Source organism: Seriola dumerili, unplaced genomic scaffold (genome assembly GCF_002260705.1).
Source record: "Seriola dumerili isolate Sdu_G_001 unplaced genomic scaffold, Sdu_1.0 BDQW01000105.1, whole genome shotgun sequence".
Classification (NCBI taxonomy): Eukaryota; Metazoa; Chordata; class Actinopteri; order Carangiformes; family Carangidae; genus Seriola; species Seriola dumerili.
The window spans coordinates 1,172,562-1,194,026 of record NW_019174360.1 but is presented as its reverse complement, the minus strand read 5'-3'; the positions used below and the strand labels follow the sequence as shown (position 1 = coordinate 1,194,026).

Below are 21,465 nucleotides of genomic sequence, written 5' to 3'. Positions count from 1 at the left end.
GATGGAAATGCCTCTGCGATGGTGTCCAGCTTTACTTAGCAGCCATTATTCAATAGGTGGATTCCTGTAGTAGAGCAGTGGGCCTGGCCACTTACCAACCCAGGTTTTTATTACACATTTTTAAAGGAAAACTCTCTTGCTCTCTTGCACTGAGCTACTGTAGAACCATTTTCCACTGGTGAAATCTGCATTTACATCCTGGTCATTTATCGGCTCCATTCAGCATTGATGTAAACACAACTTCCTGGTGGAACGCGCTGGTTTTCGCGTCGTTACATCTGAGCTGTTGCGTCTTTCAGAGCGCAGACACTGCAAACACACCTGTCACCATTAGCAAGTACGGCACTGTTATACCGTTGCGCTTGGGTCATGAAAGAGTGAAGCTGCAGCCCCGGAATAAGTTTCAAAAACGCACGATTACCTTTTACAGTTGCACCAACCCGGGGATAAGATGTGACAGATCTGTTTTACCAGTCCTCAGCTCTGTGTGTGTGTGTGTGTGTGTGTGTGTGTGTGTGAGTGAGTCCCTCACCTTTTTTCATTAGGTTTACTCCCATTTAAATAACCTGCTTAGACCTGCTAATTCTGGTGCACAGGTGTGAAGACTGATTCCACCTGCATGTCCATGCAGGAAATATGAAGCTACCACTAGCAGCTAGCTATCATAGCTTAGCATAAAGACTGGGTATGGACAAATGTATGTAAATCAGTATTTGGTTGTTTGTATACTTTAATTTTTTGTATAGATAAAACAAACCAAGGTTTTGGATGGAGACAGGCTAATGCTAACGCTAAGCAGCTGCTGGCTCTAGCTTCAAATCTTCTCTTCTAACTCAGATCAGTCCCAAAATCTGAATCTATCCCTCTAACATGTGGTCCTCCGGGAGGGAAGAACATGACGAGTGGACCCCAGGTAATTTGAATTTAAGTCCGCTGCTTTAATCAGACAGACGGCTCCATTTCCACGTCTGAATCGCTAAGATAAATAAAAAAGAAAGAAAGCCATCTGTTCATGACGTGTTTACACCAGAGGAGATTTAAAAAAGAAAAAGATCCTCGTGTTAACAGAAGCTTTCGAAAAAACCCAGCTTCACTGGAAGTATCCGGCAGTGCAGCTGGCTGGCAGAGAGACTGTGGAGAACCAGTTGAGGGAGGATTTTGTCACCACATGGGGATGATTCAGGCATTTAGAATGATTTGCAGAATGAGCGTATCCAAATATGCAGTTGCACAACCTTCAAAGCATTTTCAGGAGCCTGCGACAGTCACGCACATGCACACACACACACACACACATACACACACACACACACAGTCACAGATGTGCCAACACCACACTCCCTAAGAACTGGGTCACACTAGATGTTTTGTGCCACAGTGTATTTTTGAACCCAGTGATGTGTGTTTCCCCTCCAAGTGGCAGATAAGGATTGTAGTTTGTGCACTAAATCTGGCTAAGTGACTCTTCTTCTTCTTCTTCTTCTTCTTCTTTCCCTGGAGTTGTGAATGCAGAAAAGCAGGGATGTCTTCTCACCACCTTCAAGGCAACTGGAGCCATAAATCAGCCGTAAATCTTTGTGTGTGTGCGGGAAGCCTCGGCCTGAGAGTTTCAGGGCGGCTTCAGACGGACTCTGGAGGACTCTTAACAGATAACTTCAGCACTCAAACATGGCGTCACCTAACCTCGAAATTGTTAACTTAAGGTTAATGTCGGCCGGACCTGTCTTCCTCTCTCCATCGGGCTCGCGGCTCAGAGCGCTCGTGTACGGAGGAGGACGTGTTGTCTGAGCGGAGGTTTGATTTAGGTCTGTTTGAGTTGAGCTTTAACTACCTGTGTAATTCACACGTTTGTCATCTGACCCAGAGCAGTGTGTGTGTGTGTGTGTGTGTGTGTGTGTCATGCATGTACTTCAAACAAGTGTGTTCCCAGCATGCCTCAAGCTACCTATGACTCACATCTCATCCCCCCGCCCCCCTTTTGTGCAGTGCTTTTAATGACTCTGAGCCGATTGTATCTCTCCACCTCTCCACCGCTCTCGTCTTTCACTTTCTCATATCTCTGCCCCGCTCGCTCCGATCATACTGACTCAAACGCACCCAGTGAACAGCCTCTTATCGCCCGGTACTCGCTCCTCATGCGGGCTGCAGGGAGTTGCTTCGTCAGTCTGTCGTGGCTCGATCTGACTGGAAATGACTCAATGCAGGTTCATCGAAATATTATCGAACCCGTAACGTTGGTCAAGTGCGATATCTGGTTCTAAACGATAGATAAAGATGATAATAATCCATATTATCATCACCTGTAAAACATTGTTGGGTTTGCAGAGATTCTCCGCGCCTCTTCAGATCTTGTGTTGCGTTGTCTGTTTGAGTTTTCTTCCCGGTGTAACGTCCACAGTCAACTGTTGGTAAAACTACAGCGTCAGCTCTCTGAAGTTCTTGTTCCACAAACTGGGAACACCTCCAAGTTTCTGAGAAGAAGCTTTTATCTCCGCCCCTCTCTCTTCGTGCTCGGCGTCTCGAAAAAGCGCGCCGGCGTCGGCCTTAAATTGCGCGTCAGAGACTTCAAACTGCCTCTGAACAGCAGCTGTCAGTCTTATGGGAATAAGAGCAAATTTGCTGTTTCATTTTTCTTTTTTTTTTTTTATGTTGGAAGCTCAGCTGGAGAGAAAGCTCCTGAGAGCTGAGAGTGTTGTCGCTGTGCAGGGATGTAGCCACAGGACGCTGATTGAAACACAGCCACGTATGAAGGTTTATGCATGAGCAGCGCCAACAAGGTAAAAATAGATGTGATGAAAAAAGCCTGTGACTGGAATGATCGAGTCTGTGATGCTCTTTGTTCCATGTCAGACACAGTCTCATCCTCGCTGGCTCCTCCCGTCTCTAACAGTCACATGTGGGCACGTTTCCCAGACATTTCACATTTTCAATTCATATCTCCTCCTCCACCCCCCCCACCCCACCCCCCTCCAGGTTGATGTTTCCTCACCGGGCGCCCCCAGGGTCGCTTTCAAGCCTGACTGCTGACAGCTCGCCACCTCTGCCAGCCTCCTGAGCGAGTCCATCCATCGCTTCCAGCTCAGCAAGACAAGCGCACAAGCCTCCGCCGCCGCGTCTGCCAGCGGTCGAGCAGAGCGGCCTCCGTGTCCAGCACCCCCCCACACCCCCCAGCCCCTCCCCCCCTCAGGAACCGCAATCACCATGGACACGGAGTCCACCTACTCGGGCTATTCCTACTACTCCGGACGCTCCCGGGGATCCCACAGGCATGGGTAAGACTCCTGCTTCCTCAGTGATTGTGTTTCTGCTTTTAGCTGGAGGCTCGCAGTGTGTGACGAGGCGTTCAAGTCCTAACCAGCTTTCACTTTAAGGGAAATATAAGTCACCAAAGCTGCGGCTCTGTGGCTGAACTCGCACTTTCACCTGCCGAAAGGGGAACGAATATTAATCGGTTGATTAAAGAAAGTCATTTTGATTGTTGATTAATCATTCACCAAGAAAAAATCAATCAATTTACGACGAGTAAAGTTCAAATATTTGGGTTTTAGATGCAACAAGTGGGAAATCGTGACGTCGGGGATAGAATAGAAGCTCGGCTTTTAAAGCGTGTTGAATCTTTTATGTCTTTCCTACTTCTTTAAACGATTTCTTCAACATAGAAACACAGGACTCAGATGATAATATAATATATAATAACACTACAACACCCATGAGCCACAGCTGCCGTCCTTGTGGAGGGGAAACCAGTCATGGCTGCAGATCAATTCAAATCCTTCCTGGTTGAATTCGTCTAAAAATTGACCCAGAATTTAAAAGTGAATTGATTTGAAGCTGCAGCTTGTGAGGTCAGTTTGTCAGTCTGAAATGCACCTTGGGAATCGTAGTTAATTTCCCCCCTGAAGAACCAGATATTTTCCTGTATTTTCTCTTTCGGTTCATCATGATTTCCTGTCTTATCTGTGGGTTTCCTTCCCTGTCTCTCCCCTCCACATGTCCCCCCCCCCGGTGTATCGCTGTCTTCCTCTCTGGCCGAGCATGTGCGGAGGCGACGGCTCGTGTGGGCGCATTAGTCTGTCAGCGGCGAGATGGCTGCGGCTGACAGGCCTCAGGAAGGCAGCGGGAGACAGGTGCTGAAGAGGCCTGACTGACTGATGGCTCAACAGATATGTCGAGAGCCCGAGAGGAGATGAGAGGAAGGGGGCTCCTGTTCCACAACAGCCCCTCCCTGGCTGCCGACAGCCTCCCCCCCCTCCTCCTGCTTGCTCGCCACATATCTCTCTCTTCGGTCTCCATCGCCGCCACCTGTTGCCGTTTTGCGTCCTCTTGAAACGTAAAGCTTCGCCCTCGGTGCTCTCTTGTCATCGTCTCTTCTCTCATGTCATCGGGCGCTTTCCGTCCCCTCACTCTTTATCCTCCTCTTTATTCCTTTTCCTCACTCTGCCATGCGTCCGTGGTGACGTGAACGCAGCAGCTGCCCCTTCCTCGCTCGTTCTCGACCTCTCCTCTCTGTCACCTCCTCCTCCTCCTCCCTCTTCAGCGGATTCCACGCTGGTCTCTGAGGATGGGTCGGCGTTCCCCGGGGCAGGAATTCGCCCTTGTAGCTCAAAGTTACAAGGAGTAAAAGTGGTTTCACTTGATTTGGAATCAAAGAGTCAAGGTGGGGGTGGATTGGGGGTGGTGGGGGGGGGGGGGGGGGGTTGGCGGCGGGAGCTCCTGTCCCCTGCTTCCTCACTCTTTCTGCAGCTTTTCAAACGAGTGACAGCAAATTGGAAAGGAAGGTACCGGCGTCGCTGCCAAGCGCCGTCCCCGCTCCCCTGCTCTGACCATGACTGTGCCAACGCCGCCGGCTGGCCACTTATTTCATGTACAAAAAAAAAAAAAAAAGAAAGAAATTGTTGCCTTTTTGAACGCCGCTCGCTCGCTCTCCTCCTCCTCCTCCTCCTCCTCCTCCTCTTCCTCCTCTTCCTCCGAAGGTGATGTTCTCTCTCCAGTTCCGGATCACTGTCGTCTAATTACACTGATGCCGGGAACAGATGCAGGCACGTGTGTTGGTCACCCATACAGGTGAACACACACCAGAATGTTACCCTGAAGTGTGTGTGTGTGTGTGTGTGTGTTTCTTTAAGAGACTTTCTCAGAATATAATAGAAGAAGAAGAAGAATGAAATGGGGTTGGCTGAGGTTTCCATCCACAGAAGGTTCAGGGTGTTTTTGGCTCCCGTTTCAAACAATCTTCAACTAGCGTCCAAGACACTTACACATATCACTTCCTTGGCTCGGTGGCGGCGGCGGCGGATTGGCTGCTCGCTCCGTGGACATCACTTCCTGCCAACACGCCGAGACACCGACTTCTTTACGAGAGCTTTGTTATTCTCCTCTCGCTGAAATGGGAACGATCTTCTGCTCGTAGCTGTGACGCCCAGAGAGCGGCACAGTTATCTGAGGGGGAAGGGCGTCGATGTAATTTCACACGTTGGACTCGTTGTAGGAATTAGCGAAGAGGCTGCCATGTTTTTGTTTTTATGGAATAGATTTATTCACATTCAAGTTCGTTTTCTTCAGTGAGAAGTTTTAAAGTTTTTCTGGCTTTAAATTGTAATTTTAATGTATTTCTTAAAAAAAGCTAAATTGTGATATTACCTCGATACACCTACAGCTTTTATTCTTTATTCTTTATTTTAATCCACTGTAAAGTTCTGTGAAGTTTCCTCCTTCACTCTGTTAATTTTGACTATTTAAATGATTATTGAATTGCAAATTTCATATTAGCAGCTGCTCATGTGGAAAATTGGTTCTTTTGATTGGTGTAACTCCAATTATTAAGGCGGCACAGAGCGTCCGCACGGGGCCGAGTGGCTGATTTAAAGCTCATTCATTCAGTCGTGACATCGTTCAGAGGCTCCTGGACGCCGCTCTCACCTCACACACATTTTATATAGATTTGTTTATTGATTAATCTAAATCACGGCTCTTAGATTCTAAATTAACTTCAGTAGAGCTGAAACAGTTTTTCACTACGAAAAGAAACTTCGCTCTGCAGAGTCAGCCCAAACCCTCAGACTGTGGCGGCGTGTAATAACTGAGCCTGACCTCTGCGGCGGTGGCAGCGTGTTATTTGTCACTGGTATGTGTCACCTGACTGTGGCCGTTATCTGCGTGGAGCTAATCCTGGGGAGCAGCAGGGACGCAGGGGGCCGCTTATCACACCCACAGCCCCTTCAACTCAACCTGGGTCAACACACCCGGACTGCATGTGGTCGCTATATTTGGTTGGGCGGAGCTTATCAGTCACTTTAAATTTACAATGATCAGCGGCCCGGGTTCGAGTCTCTCTCTCTCTCTCTCTCTCTCTCTCACTGTGACTCATAATAAAGGTAAAGTGCCAAAATGAACAATGATCACTGCTTTGAAAAGAATAAATGCATGTTCATGAGACCCAGCAGAGTGTGTGTGTGTGTGTGTGTGTGTGTGTGTGTGTGTGTGTGTGGTGTGTTGTGTGGTGTGTGTGTGTGTGTGTGTGGTGTGTGGGTTGGTCAGTTTTTATTTGGCTTCTTAACTCTTACCTGTTTCCCATTTGGCTGCGCCACCGCCCCCTCCGTGCTTTGGCTGCGGACGCCTGCATTGACACAGAGAGTGTCACACAGGTGTGTTGGTTGCTCTGCCAGGTGAACACAGAACAAATTGGTCCACAGACAGTTTGGCGTGCCACGCTGGTTGGCTGTAGTTCTTCACTGGCCATCCTGCCGCCGCTCTCTCTCTCTCTCTCTCTCTCGCTCTGTGTGAGTCTCAGGACGCGATCACAGCCGCACTCATCCTCAGGTGTTACAGGGAATCGGTGCTCTCTCTCTCTCTCTCTCTCTCTCTCTCTCTCAGTCTAATTGGCAGGAGTCTGCCCCGGCTCGCCAGGCATCTCTGCCCTCGCAGGACCTCCCCTCTCCAACCCCGCCCCTCCCCCATCCTCACCCTCCCATCCTCACTGTTCCAAAAAGCCCGTACCCGTTTCAGGGATCCACGCTGGAAGTCAAATTCCATTAATCAAATCATAGCAGAGCACACTGTTGGAATACCAACGAGCCGCCTGCATGCTAATGAGGCAGGAAGAGGATGTGGGAAGGGGGAGGAAAAGGGAGAAGGTGTATATGTGTGTGTGTGTGTGTGTGTGTGTTGGGAGCGAGGTTTCCACACAGTGCGATCACCCCAGAAGCTTGCTGAAGGGGGAATGAGAAAACGGGCTGGGGGAGGGGAGGGGCTGGTAGACAGAGGCCGGTCTGTTCGAGCCCCTCCCCGGCTGCCCACAGGTCTGCTGGCCTCTGTGTTTCCTGCGTGTTTCAGGACGCTTGTTGTGCCGTTTGTTTAACTCGCATCTTCTTTGCACCTTTTTCTTACACGTCTGCAGCCGCGCCAGCTCGGCGAGAACCAGGTGTTCCCTCACCTTTTGTTCTTGGCTGCAGCGAGTCCTCCACAGTGAATCATGCACGACACAAGCAGAGCGCACAGACACACATATACACACATTGTTTCTGTGCCAGCATTTCCACACAGTTTTTGGCTTGTGAAGCACTTGTGATTACAGGTTACCGCCTTAATGTGCATGTGAATTTTGAGCAGTTTAAGGTGGATTTTCTCAGGTTGTTGCATTTGAAGTGTTTTCAGTAAGTGTTCAGTACATCACAAGAACAATCGCAAAAACAAGATGAAATCAAAACACTGATTTGTTTTTTGTATAACTTGTATAACATCTTTACTTAATTCTTATTCTGTTACTGATTTCCTACATTTCCCATGATGCTTTGAAACAACTCAGAGAAAGGGTTGTGCAAGTGGAGAGTCGTGCTACAAGGGTCAGTTGTTTTGCAGTAAAAATTAACACGAGCAGTGACCACAAAGAGGTTTGTGCAGTTGCTGCATTGCATTCTGGTCAATTGAGGCCGCTGGCAGTGGAGATGTGTGTTGAGCTTTAACTGGTTAGCCTTTTGCTTACATGTTCCAGGTAAAAAGTTTTTACAGTAGAAGACTTGAGAATAAAGAACATGAGGCGAGGCTAACTGATGTGTTTGGTGAATGTAACACTGTTTAGCTAACGTTAGCATTGAGGTTGCTGTGTGTGTAAACTTCCCCTTAATGCAACAAGGAAGTTTACACACACAGCAACCCTCAGCTTAGCCTCAGCTCTGTTAGCACCCAGGAGGATAATGCTACACAGTGAATTTGCTAGATGTCAGTGGGGCTTTTACAGCAGGAACCCCAGTGTATTTATTTAACGATACGCCGCTGCATTTTGCTTTTGTGTATTTGCTTTTGGATCTCAGCATGATCTCGTCTTGTTGTATTAGCCGCTACAGGGACGGGACTGCCGCCGTTCCCTCACCTCGTACCCAGAGCTGCAGATTATTCAGATGATGACTTTGAAGTAGGATCTCTTGCTTTGTGAGCCCCTCGCTGCTCCTCCTCCCTCCTCCCTCTCCTACAGTACTCCTCCCCAATTAATAATCATAATCAGTGGCAGCCTCTGACTGATGATCACTCCCACAGGAAAAACCATTGCTGCAGAGATAATATTTAAAGTAATAACGTAATAATGATAGTTGTAATATATTTAAAACCTCCTAATCTCCTGGATGTATTAGATAACATTATGTCAGTCACTCTGTCTGTGAAGGAGGTTGCTGCAGGCTATTCAACATTAGCTTTCTCTTGCTCTTGCTCAGATTTGAACAGTTATAGTTGCTGTTTTGACTTTATGCAGGAAATGGCGTCCGCATTCGAAAGGAAGTCCAGGAATAGAGGCGGAAAGCACGCAGGTTAACACCCTTTAATGAAAACACTTGGATGCAATGCAACTCTGCTGGATGGGAACAGTTTCACTGCTGTCAATCATGCTCACGCCTCCATTACCCCTGCAGGCAGGATATCCTGTACGTTATGGTTATGGATTGTTATTGTGTGAGAAAGTAGCATTCAAGTGTCACTTGAGTTTTGTGTGTCACTTATAGTTCAGTATTTCTGCGCAACAGATCTTATTTATATGTGTCAGACTTTCATTATCTAAACTTTGAATATATAATATGAAGCTGAAAAAAACAGGGGAATGAAGAGAAACATATTTCAAAACAGCGGCCCTTTAACTTCAGCAGAGGTCAACTAAACACACAGCAATCTGCACTGAAGTCAACACAGATAACACAAGGCTACACAGACATAAGGGGGGGGGCAGGAATAAATGGTGTATATCACAGATTAACCTAAATACTATCAGATTTAAATCAAGAAAGTATTTACAAACAAACCGATTGTCAAACAACAACAACAACAACAAAAACAAAACGTTAGCTGTGAAGCTAGCTAGCTAAAGAGCCAGATATTCCCTCAGGTGTTTGTGCTTTAATACTGGACTTATATCCGTCAGGTGGCCTGGAAATTAATGCTAATGTTGCAATGTTTTTGTAAATAAACAATCAGTAAATGCAGGTTTAAACACTCTGTTGCTTGAGAGTCTCGGAGCAGCACAAAACAAACCCTCCTGCGTTGTGGTGGAAATTCGATTTGTTACACTTCTGTGTAATTCTGCTCATACAAAAGAAGTGATTAACATTAAACAATATGCTCAGAGACAGCAGGAAACTCAATTAGGATTTGGCAAGACAAAGACAAACAGCGTGTGGAAGGATCCTGTTCAGCCGTGCAGCTGAGCGGGAACCACATGACGTCTTTTATTCACATGATGTCCGATATGTTTGTCCAGTAATCTCTGCACAGCATCTTCAGCATGTTATATCTATATGAGATCTGATGGTCTTGGCTCTGGGGTCTGTCTGTCTCTCATTTAGTCCGATCGGCCTCTTAACAGCTCCATCATGCAGTATCTGGGAAATTCAGCCGCTCTCGCGCAAATTAAACTTGACATATTTTGCATTTTGTGTCTTTTTGTGTCGGCTGTTATCTTGCAGCGTTTCAGTTCAGTGTGTGTAACAACTGTAAAATACTGTCTGTAGATCTGCTGTGTCCAAGATGTCAGCAGCCGGAGGGGGAAGGAGACAGACGAGGGATTAACTGGGGGGGCTGTTGAGCTCTTCTGTGGTAATGGAGCTGCAGAGTGGGCACCCTGCCATGTAGTGATGGTGATGCTGGCGGAGGATGTGGAGACCCACCGCTCATGCCCTGCACAGGATTAGGGGCTGTAAGTGCTGGGGGTCTGTGTGGCTAATGGAGCTCATATGTTAGAGCCTTGTAAAGAGAGTGATGGAGGGGGGAAGAGGCACTGATAGAGAGAGAGAGAGAGAGGGTTGATGTGGGGCAGAGGTCGCAGGGCTTTATAGTCAGTGATTGGAAATTAAAAGGAGGCTGAAACAAAGCGCAGTGATTTCTTGAACTTCACACGGGGGGAGGGGGGGGGCAGCTCCGGTCTTATCTGACTCTAACAGCAGCCGCCTGCTGTCACACTGTCCCTGATCTCTTTGTGTGTACATTATGTTCATATATGTTTCTCTCAGTGTCTCTGTTTATTTCTGTCACGTGTTTGTTGTCGACCAAACAGGACGAACATTAAAGCGAAGGGAAATGTTCAGACTCAGGTTTTTATAGAGACACATGAGGCGCAAAAACTCAGCCTGTCAAAATAAAAGCTGAGATATTTTGTGTGTCTCGAAGAGCTTTTTAAAATCTGATGATGTCACAGTGATGTCATCCGGGTTATCTCGGATTGAGTTTTAATACTATGAATTATAACCTGCGATATACAAACTGGGGGACGTGGTGTTTGAACACCAAACAGGAATCCAGTCCAGTATTGAATTCATTGAGTCCGACTGGAAAGGTGTTGTCTCAGTGCATCATGGGAAATGTAGGATCTAGTGGAGATTTAGTCAGGATATCTCAGTCTCTGCTGTTTTCTTCTGTCTCTTCTGTTTCTTTATAAAAGGTCAATACGAATTTCCAATTTATATTTTAATATTTTATTTTTATTTATTTATTTTTCTCCGGGGAAGATGTGAAGCCTCAGCGTGTGTACTGGTACTTCTTTATGGCGGCATCCATACAACACTAACCATTTTTTTGATCTTGTCTTTTTTTCTCAGGGAGCGAAGCCGCGACCGACACAAGTCCCGCAGTAAAGACAGCCGCTCAGAAAAGTCTGTGACCATCAACACGCCGCCCGCGGAGCCGCTGCTGGGCGACTCGGCTGTTCGGGGGGAGCAGGTCCAGGTAGGACGAACACCTGCCTTTACCAAGCCACTCCCTTTTTCAGTGCATTCACCTTTTAAGCAGAATGACCCACCATCACTGAACGACGCTCCCACCAGTTGCTTGATGGAAGCGTCAAATATAAGATACGATAATGTTGTTAGTCTGATTTATCCAGGATCTGCAGCACAGGAGATTTATCAGTCACCAGTCAGAATGAGTTGGAATGGTAATTGTGTTTATCAGCCTGGGCTGGGACAGGCCATCTGGTACTTCAGGGCAAAAGCCAGCAGGGCCAGTCCACTCCTGGCGAGGCGTGGGCCGTCACTTTCAGGAAATCCATCGCTGACGAATATCTGCTGCAGGATACGGACGCAGCGGGCGGCTCCTCTCGTCAGCACAACTTTGATTTATCCCGTTTAACGGAGGGAAAGTCTGTATTTCGCCGCAGGGATTGGGTCAAGTGATGATTCGCTGCAGTGCAAGATGGGTAGATTATCACAATGGCCCCCGCTGTAATGGACCAGGCCAAGCCAAAACAGCAGCTTAGCTGTTTTTTTTTTTTTACTGTCAGTCAAAATTCAAACTCTGTTCTCAGAAATCATGCAGACTTTGACGTCTGTGAGTGCAAGATCAAAATATGGATTATGTGATGGATTATTTGATAAAAGAGAAATATAAGGTAGGAAATGGTCGTGTGATATTATGTGGCTGGTGTTTGCGTACGTGAGCATCAGGTAACTCCACCAGGACTCGTTTAGCTTTAGTCTTCTGTGCTGTTTGAGACAAACTGAGTCTCCTGACGTGTTCGCTTTCATATTATGTTTCCTGGAGTCATATAAAAGGCAGAGCGGCTAAAAGACAGGCTGATCAGATTACACTGTGTTGTGTGTCGGTGGGGGGGGGGCAGGTTGGCTGCAAGCTGGCATGTTAAGACGTGAAATTCCTGGTAGCAGTCGAAGGATATTGGTCCAACAACAGCAACGTTGAGGGAACATTAGTAATAGCCAATTAGCATCGTTGAGCTAAACATTTACGGATCATAAAAGATAATGATCCTTAACGAGAGCAGTAATGTAGTAATAGTCTATTCCCAAAAATAAATCAGGGTATAAAGACACTTCCAGGTTCCTAATAGTCCAGGCACAACCGGAAAAAATCAACAGCAACAATTAAATCTTCAGTCTTTTCTGTGTAAATTCAGCCAGGGAGGTTTAATCCCTCATCATGTCCTGTGTGTGTGTGTGTGTGTGTGTGTGTGTGTGTGTGTGTGTGTGTGTGTGTGTGTGATGTGTTATTAGCAGCGCCTCACTCTTTGTCCAGGAGAAAGCTTCAGGTGTTTTTTTGTGGTGCAGTATTTCCTGTTTCTGTCGGCACAGGTTTGCAGCAGTTTGCAGCGTCTGACCTGCGAACATATGATTGGTTAGAAATGATGATCTGTCAGTGTGTTTACCTTATCAATACTAAATCAAAGTTTACAACTCTCTCATCAAATAAATCCCTCTATCATAATCACTGTTTATCTTTTATATTGAGCAGCTAATCAACGTTGAGTATCATAAAATCTGATAAAACTTAGAGCTTCCCTTTCCACTAACTGAAGGTGTAATACAATCTTACGCTCCTTTAGAAGTACGGTGGCCCTGAGAGACAGAAGTATTTGCAGCACACGTGTTGTCACTGTGATCTCTCAGGGCCACCGTACTTGTTTTTGTTTTTTTTGTGGGTTTTTAAGTTGCAAACAGCCGCTCAGCTCAGTGGATGACGCCACGTTCAGCCCGGACATCAACATGCGTCTCAGGTGATCGCTTCCCTCGCTCCATGTGCGAATAAACATGCATGTGTTGTTATTGTTTTAGCCGCTCTGACTGTGACAGATGGGTCTGTTGGGTCTGGGTATAAGGAGGGGTTGAGTGAATCGTGCAGACAGCTCCATGTGTTTCCAAATAGTCGAATATCTTCGGTTCATTGTGAAGCTGCAGCGCCACTGATTGTGCGGCACGTGTTGGTCTCAGGTGCGTTCACTCTCGCTCGCTCACAGTTCAGTAAAGCCTTCATCTACAAGTTCCAGCTCATGGTTCAGACCGGAAGCTCGATGCCTTTTGATGAGCAGCTGTCAGTCTCCTGAAATCCTTCCACCGTTGCTCAGCAAGCAGCAACTTTTCAAGACTCGCCGCCGCAGAGAGTCGAGTGTGTTTTAATGAAAGCGGAGACGGAGATTTTAGCGCACACTCAGCCTTGGCTTACCCCACAATGACCCCTCCTTTTAGCCAAACAACTGTCTGGCACCGTGGCCTTCATCAAGTGTTCAGCTTTAACCCGCTGAAGGGCGAAAGATGACAAACACACACACACACACACACACACACACACACACGAGCGCAGACGATCCACCGTTCACCGTCGTTTACTGACCTACTTGGCGCAGACTTTCCCTTGTGGCGAGACTCGTTAGCAGCGCCCGGGTATGTGTGACTGTGTTGTTTTGTCAGTGTACTGTGTCTAATTTTGCCACATGACAGGATTTGCCACAGAGCGCAGCCATCCTTAGTATTTTCGCTCCTCATGTCTTATTCATGCTGTGGCCTGCAGTGGTGCTGCTGACAGGGCGGGGACTGTTTGGCTTTAGTTTGAGTAATCAGGGCCACCAATACTACTGAGAGAGAGGCTCAGCACAAATCCTTCTGTGTGTGAGCGTGTGTGTGTGTGTGTGTGTGTGTTTGTTTCTGCTGTCTCACATATGCTCCTGTTTTGTGAGTGTTTTTGTGTCTGTGTGCGTCAGCCTCGTCTCTGAGTCTGACTGCGCCGCTCATTACTCCACTGCTGGGACTTAATCAGGCTTTTGGCTGACGGAGCTTCGCGTCGCTCCGGGCGGGGATGTCCTCACAATCCAGCACAAAAGTTTCTCTCATGGACGTGATGCTGCACCGCAGGAATTATAACAGGAGAGAAAAAGGGGGGGGGGGGGTTAGTTTTTACATGTCAATGCAGAGAATTGTGTGGAGGATTTGTCTGCTGGTGAGAGACAGTGTTTGTATCTGTCTTTCTCTTTTTACTTGCAGCAAATATTCACGAGATGCAGGAAACATGATCCACGTGTTTAGGAAAAGTTTGACACTATGAGAAACGTTTTGTAGCTTGATTACACTTCAAGGTCCCACATTTTACACTTTTCCTGTGTTTTAGTTACGGAGCAGTGGCTGCTTTGTTGTGACATCACAAAGTTACAGGAAGTCCTGACGGCTGGTTTTAAGGCTCAGTTTCTGAATACAGGCTGTGTGCATTTCTCTGTGGACTGAGGCTTTGATACTTTCACAGTATTAATATAGAAGCTAGAGCTGATCTATAATCACACTACACATGGACAGAGACCTTTAGACTATATGAGACCTTTAATATAAGGCTGGAGCTAGCAGCCAGGTAGCTTAGCTTAGCACAAAGACTGGAAGCAGGGGGAAACAGCTAGCCTGGCTCTGCCCAAAGGCAGCAAAACACGTGTAACAAAATGTGCTGTTGTTCCTTTTTGGCTAGCTCTCTGTTTCTATGACTTTATGCTAAGCTAAGCTAATCAGCTGCATATTTAACATACCGACATGAGAGCGGCATCAATGAGGTGTCTCATAAAACCCAGAAGCTTCACACCTTTCGTCTCTAGCATTGCTCGATACGTTTGAACAGAACACTTGCTCCATTTTCAGGAGGCAGGCCAAAGCTCCAGGCCGTGTGTTCAGGCATGAATGTGGAAAACATCTCTAGGTGGGAACCGGTGGTATCAGTCGATGTCTGCTTTATTCTGCTGGCTGGATGTTTGTGAAGGACAATGGAGGTGAGTGTAGCCTGGGCCGAGGTACGGTGGCCTGACACTAAATCACCTGAGTAATAAGGACAGTTTATCCTGCTGTTATTGTCGTATGTAACCGGATATCGGAGTGGATAGTGAGAGGTGGATTGGAGTCGCTCAGGTCAACGAAGCGTGCCAGCTTTTTGCGGCTTTGGGAGTGTGTTAGTGGAGTGGCATTATATGAGGTGTCAAACAGGAGAAATGTGATATGTTCGCACCGCGAGGCGTTCTCTTGGAATCGGCATCTTCCCGTCCCAAACGAAGAGAGAGAGAGAGAGAGTGAAAGTGGAGCTGGGATTATTCTTCTGCAGATTAGAGAAAGACCCTCGTGTGATTTGTGATGTGGCGGATCAGTGCGGTGCAGAGACTGAGCGTTTTCTCCATCCTGCCTCCTGCACACTGTGTTCCTGCTGCACGCATTCTGATGTTCACTTGGCGTCGGGTGTCTCCTGGCAGGGAAACACAATATGCAATTTACATTTACATGCGACTGCGTGGTGTTTGTCACTTGCATTCATATTTAGGACGTTTAACTCTTTCACTCTTTCTTCTTACAGTTTATATGTCAGACTGAGTTCTTGTTGTGTGTCTCTAATGTTTATCACACACATCATGTAGGGTCACTATTATTATTAGTAGTATTAGTAGTAGTATTTATTACATAAAGTTCTATATTTGTCATGATCTGCCCCTAAAATGACTGTTGTATTTATGATTTCCTGTTTTATTTTGAAATGATCTTCCTTGTGTCCTGTTACCTCCCTCGTGTCACATGTCACATGGTTTTTAGTGTCTCTCTGTGAGATTTTGTAGAAGACTTGCAGGGTCATTATTTGCGAGACTAGATTCCTTTTGAGATTATTTCCCATCATGCTCCTGGTGGAAATTTACAAGAAGAAAAACAGTTGTTGTGTTTTTGTTTTCCTCGACTATTTGTGTTGATGATTTCCTGTTTATTTTGAGATAATTTTCCCTGTGTGCAGTTACCTCTGCCTCCCCTGCCCCCCTTACACCAAACGACTCACATTCTTGCCCCTCTGTGCTTGCTATCAAGTGGATTTGCTACTTCCTGTTTCCTGCGTCTTTGAACGTCACTATGTGCGTGAGCCGAGATGAAAAAGAAGATTTTAAAAAACGAGTGTGTGATGGTGAAATGTCTTTACAGCTGCTGTTGATGGTGTGACCGCAGCGTCGGCTAAATTAAGCCGCACCTTCCTTTCCTTCCCCGACTCCCCAAATTCGCATCCCCAACCTCCCAGTGTTTCACCTTCCTCTCACCCTCCCTGCAGCTCAATTCATCCCAGCCAATTAAACGCAGCTGCTTTGTGATCTCAGCTGCTCGCCAACTTAGAGCCGGATCCTCGGTGCGAGTAGCAGCGGCACCGCTCTTGGCGTTTTTCTTGGCGAACCATGGCGCAGGTAGCTCCGCCGCCCCAGACTCCGCAGGGCGCCCGGGCGGCCGTGTCGGCTCTCTGGAAGAGGCAGAGCACTTGTGTTCATGTTTGGGATTTCTTCCCTGTGGTGAGTGTCTCCTGGTTCAGACTCCTGGGAGACAGAGTGGTTATCCCGGTGCTCTGTGTGTGTGTGTGTGTGTGTGTGTGTGTGTGTGTGTGTGTGTGTGTGTGTGTGTGTGTGTTTGTTGAACACTGTGTGCCAACGCCAGGCTGCGAGCTCTGTGGGTGGGCAAAGCAGGAGAGAGAAAGAAACACTTTTCCACGGTAGATTTCTTTTTTTGTGTGTGTGTGTATGTGTTGTTGGTGAGTCGACAGGAGCTCAGTAACAGAAAAATGGGGAACGACGTGCAGCAAAGGTCGCCTGTTGCCGGACAGACTCAAAGAGAGGAAGTTTTGCTTCATGGTCACCACCTTATTCTCAAGTTTTATATCTGCCGGGACGAACTTTGTGGCTAAAGACTCGTGGGAAAAGTCGGTACCGTCAGAGATTTCTGGCACCACTTCAGTGTTTCAGGTCAGTTTCCTGTTTGTCTTCTGTTGGACTGTGGTGTATCGATATCTTACATGACATCGTGATTTCAAAACGCCGCTTGCCATCATTGCAAAAATAATAGTTTTAAGGCCCAATCCCAGCAGGAAGTGACTCAGTGATATTATTCTGGTGCATCTGCAGACGTGACGCGGCTTTAAGGATTCAGCTTTTTTTATTGTCAACAAACTTTAAATCTCTAAATGTTTTGAAAATATTTTCATTAAAAAAAAAAGACTTCCTTAAACATCTGATCTATTGAGTTTTTAGCAAATGTTTCTCAAACAGGACGAAAGGAGAGGAGCGTTTGTTGGGGACTATTTTCAGCTGTGGATTAATACACATTTGGTGCTGGTGAGAAATTAGATCCGTCAGGCTTCAATACTTTTCTATTAGGAATTCATGGTTTTGTTTTTTCTTTACTTGGGATTTGTTGACATCAACAGAGTTATCTTTGATGTGACGCGCTGTCAGGACGTCGTGTTCCGCTGAGGGTTGGATGGACAGGTTTTGTCCTCGCTTGCTCACACACACACACACACACACACACACACACACACACACACACACACACACACACACACGGAGCAGTGATACACAGCGACGCCACAGTGCTCAGTGAGTCGGAAGCAATGGACGGAGAGTGGCGCTGAGGCAAGGGACAGCAGAGAATGAGAGGAGATGGAGAGAGGATGCCTTCAGGGAGAGATGGATAAAAGGAGAGGAGGAGGAGGAGGAGGAGGAGGATGACCACGATGTCACCTTGTTTGTTTGTTATTAGTTTACTCTGTGGACTCAGATGTTTACGTATTACCCTCCTTTACTCCTCGTCTCCTTCCACTTCCATCCTCACTGCTGTCAGGACGTCCCTAACCACCACCCCCCCCCCCCCCCCCCCCCCCTCCTTCAACTCCTCTTCCTCTCACCCGCTCCCACACTCCCTCGCTCTCCGCCTTCCTCCATAAAGCCCCTTACATTATGTGGCAAGTGAGCACGCTCAGTCCCATACAATACCTCCTGAGGCATGATGGGAGAGATTTCTATATAAAGACGGATAGCGCGGGGGCTGGGCTGTGGATCAGCAGAAAGTCAGGGAGGTCACACACACACACTCTCACACACACTCTGTGATGGATCAGGGGAAGGGAAGCAGCGGCCGGGGCGCGGGGATGATGCGTTGTGTGAGCTGAGCTGAGGTAAAAAAAAAAAAAAGAAGAAAGTTCGGCGCTTGAGCATCTCTCCACATGCAGTCGCCAACGGTGATGGAGGCGGGAGACGAGGCGCTCGAGGTTTGTGAGACGGTGGAGGAGGTAAAGGACGTGATTGTCACCACCACAGAAGAAGACTCTAATACTTACTCGCCTCCGGTGGCCGGCGGCTCACCAGGGACCAAACCGAGCCAGGTAAAAGCTACGGATCCGACTGGCTGACGTAAAGGATGTTACCATGGAAACAAAAGTTCTTACTCTACGTGAACAAATGAGGCCGTTTAGCCTCGTGCTCACTGTTGCTTTTATGTTTGGATCATTAGTGCGACCCAGGGTGCAGGACTACTGTGTGTAGGTGTTTACATAGCACACAAAGTTGTTGTCATGGCGATCTCAGATGATCTTTATTAATTATCCATTATATCTACGTCAGAAAGATTCGTGTCTCATTCAGTTTCTTCTTGTTTCTGCTTTTCGCTGCTGAAACGCGCCTCGTCTCTTCTCCTCGCCGCGCTCGTTTGGAATCTCGTCATCTGTTTCCAGAAAAACACGAGGGGTTGGTTTTGCCTCCAGGTTTGCCGGAGTGGTTCTTCCTAACACAGTTTGCTGGGTGGTTTAGCTGTCTCCCTCTGATCTGGGTTGTTGGGTGGAGCTGAGCGGTGCAGCTTGCATCATTCCTGCTCTTATTCTTTCTTCTTTCTCACTTTGCCACTGCATGAACATCTGGAAGGCAGGTGCCTTTTTAGGTCTCTCTCTCTCTCTTTTTTAAGATGTTGCATCACAGAACGGCAACGCAGCTAAACCAGTGTAATTTAACAGCCTCGACACTCGTAACCAACAGTCTGGGTCGCAACAAAGATCTAATGAAAGTCACGTCTCCTCAGGTTTTTTACTCAGATCGAACCAGGTCACCAACCGTCGTGCCGTCAGAGGGGTTAAAGCTCAACACCTGGAATGTGAAATAGTTCAGTAAAGCATCGTAACCAATGAATGAAAATGGGAGGTTAGATCGCTGTAACAACACGCAGAGAGCGGTGACAGCCAAGCGCCGTAGCTCAGGGCTGTTGATGTGCTGATTGACAGATAGATCCAAGCAGTGTGTGTGTGTGTGTGTGTTTGTGTGTGTGTGCACTTGCAACTGAAAGGGTTTATGTTCTCACTCACAAATTTCACAATAAAAGCTATGTATTATTTATTACAGCTTAAAGTGGGCCTGAGCTGCACAGGTCATGTGCAGCTCAGCTCTTTCCTTCTGGGACGTGTTTTGGAAGAATTAGATAAATATATACACGTGCGATATATATAATAATACATCACCTGTAGCAGTAATGGGGTAGTTTAATGTGATGAGGTGAAATCTTTCCTTTTACTTTTAAAAAAAACTAAAAATAACATGGTTTTCTTTATAATCTCACTGGATAAAATAAGATTTATAAAGTGCACGGTTGGGTGGATGGATGGTAAATCCTCCTCTGACTCTTCCCGCTCTGATTACATGTGATTAATCATGTGATCACTGACTGATTGATAAATATTCTTCATGCTTCAACAGACTCAGGTTTCTGCATCAGCTCTTGCTGTCAGAGAACATAACACTTGGACTCGGATTCTGTGTTTCGCTAAATTATAAGTTGTGTCTGCCCTTCACGGTTAACTGACGTTTCCGTGCGTGATCCGTTTCAACCATACTGCAATTTTCCCTCTTCATGAAGCGCTGCTCAGCTGTCAGTCTTCTCATTGTCTCGCAGTCGCGCGTCGATCCCGCGAATTAGTCGAGCAAACTTTGTCAAGTGCCTCCCTTCCTTGTCATGACAAGTTCTTGGCAGCCTCGCATGCGGTCTGCAGTCTGAACAAAGGCGGTTTTAAATGGTTGTGAAGAGGACTATGGCAATGCATGCCTGCTATATTTTAACACACACTCTGCCTCCCAGGAGTGAGTAGAGTGCACTTGTTCCTGTGCTGAGCGAAGGAAGGAGGGGGGAGACTTTATTTGTTTGCAGGCCACTTATAGCTGAACAACAGCAAACAGGCTTTTAGTGGACGTTTGATTTACTGTGAGAGACAATAGCTGTTATTTAGACTCTGCAGAAAATATTCCCTTGAAAGCTTTGTAAATGCACGTTGGCCCACTTGGCATGCTACTGTGTGTAGCCAGCGTGCTATATATATCTGCACATCCTGTGCTGATATCAGACTTAGTGCTCAGCTGTTTGTGCTGTTCAGTGGACAGAAACAAGGCTCAGGGATCAGGTTATTAGTGAGCCGGCAGCCTGAACTTATTGTAGTTTGAATGTGCAAAATATGCAAATTGCTCAGATTTCAACCGAGCACCAGAGCTGACTATTGTTTGAAATTGTGGTCTTTGTTTTTTTTTTTTGGGTGGGTGGGGGTGGGGGGTGGGGGCGCCAGGAACTGCAGAATGATTTATCATAAAAACAAGAAAATCCTGCAGGTCTTTTGAGTGAGAGCCAACACCATGAGAAAAATCCCGACAGGCAATCCTGTAATGCAACATGATGCATCCAGACAAGTGCCTGTGTGCGGTTCAGATGTCGCGCTGGATGTGTTCAAAGCTCAGCAGCTACTGTATCATGTTGCGGCCGTTAGTTTGCAGCCTCGCCAACATTTTCCTCAAAGAAATACTTTGAATGCACATTCTGCGTCTTATCAAACCGCTCTCTCTCTCCCTCCCTCTCTCTCTCTCTCTCTCTCTCCACGCTTTCGAAACAGGCGTTTTTAAAGCTGCTGTATCTTTTTGCCGGGTGGAAAGAGATGAAGGAGGTGATTTCCTTAAGAGTTGGCTGCACATGTTGCTGGTTATGGATGCCTGCCTCGGTGCTAGATTACTGCTCTTTTTAGACACAGTATTTTTTCTTTCGTTGCTCTGCTTTCCTGACTATTGATACGTTTCATGCTCGCTTTAGTTTTATGTTTTGCAGGTGGCAGTTGCCAGTTGTGTGCTTTGAAGCAAAACTGGAGGAATGGCAACATTTTAAAGGTCCCATATTGTATGACACGAGATGTCCATGTGTAGTGTGATTATAGATCAGCTCTAGCTTCTATATTAATACTGTGAAAGTATCAAAGCCTCAGTCCACAGAGAAATGCACACAGCCTGTATTCAGAAACTGAGCCTTAAAACCAGCCGTCAGGACTTCTGGAACTTTGTGATGTCACAACAAAGCAGTCACCAAGTCCCGCCCAAATGGACCCAAGTATGAACAACTATATTCTTGTCCTGTAATAAATTCT

At 46.8% G+C, this 21,465-nt stretch overlaps 1 protein-coding gene across 2 annotated transcripts in view; it reads left to right on the top strand.

Annotated features, from left to right (window-relative positions):
* Window positions 1-3,188: 3,188 nt before the first annotated feature.
* vangl1 (VANGL planar cell polarity protein 1) overlaps window positions 3,189-21,465 on the top strand; it is a 37,747-nt gene continuing 19,470 nt past the window's right edge. For both annotated transcript variants that reach the window (XM_022746486.1, XM_022746485.1), the window contains exons 1-2: window positions 3,189-3,272; window positions 11,076-11,202. In XM_022746486.1, coding sequence (XP_022602207.1) covers window positions 3,202-3,272; window positions 11,076-11,202 — 198 coding nt within the window. In that variant the 5' untranslated portion in view covers window positions 3,189-3,201. The remainder of the gene's footprint in view (window positions 3,273-11,075; window positions 11,203-21,465) is intronic.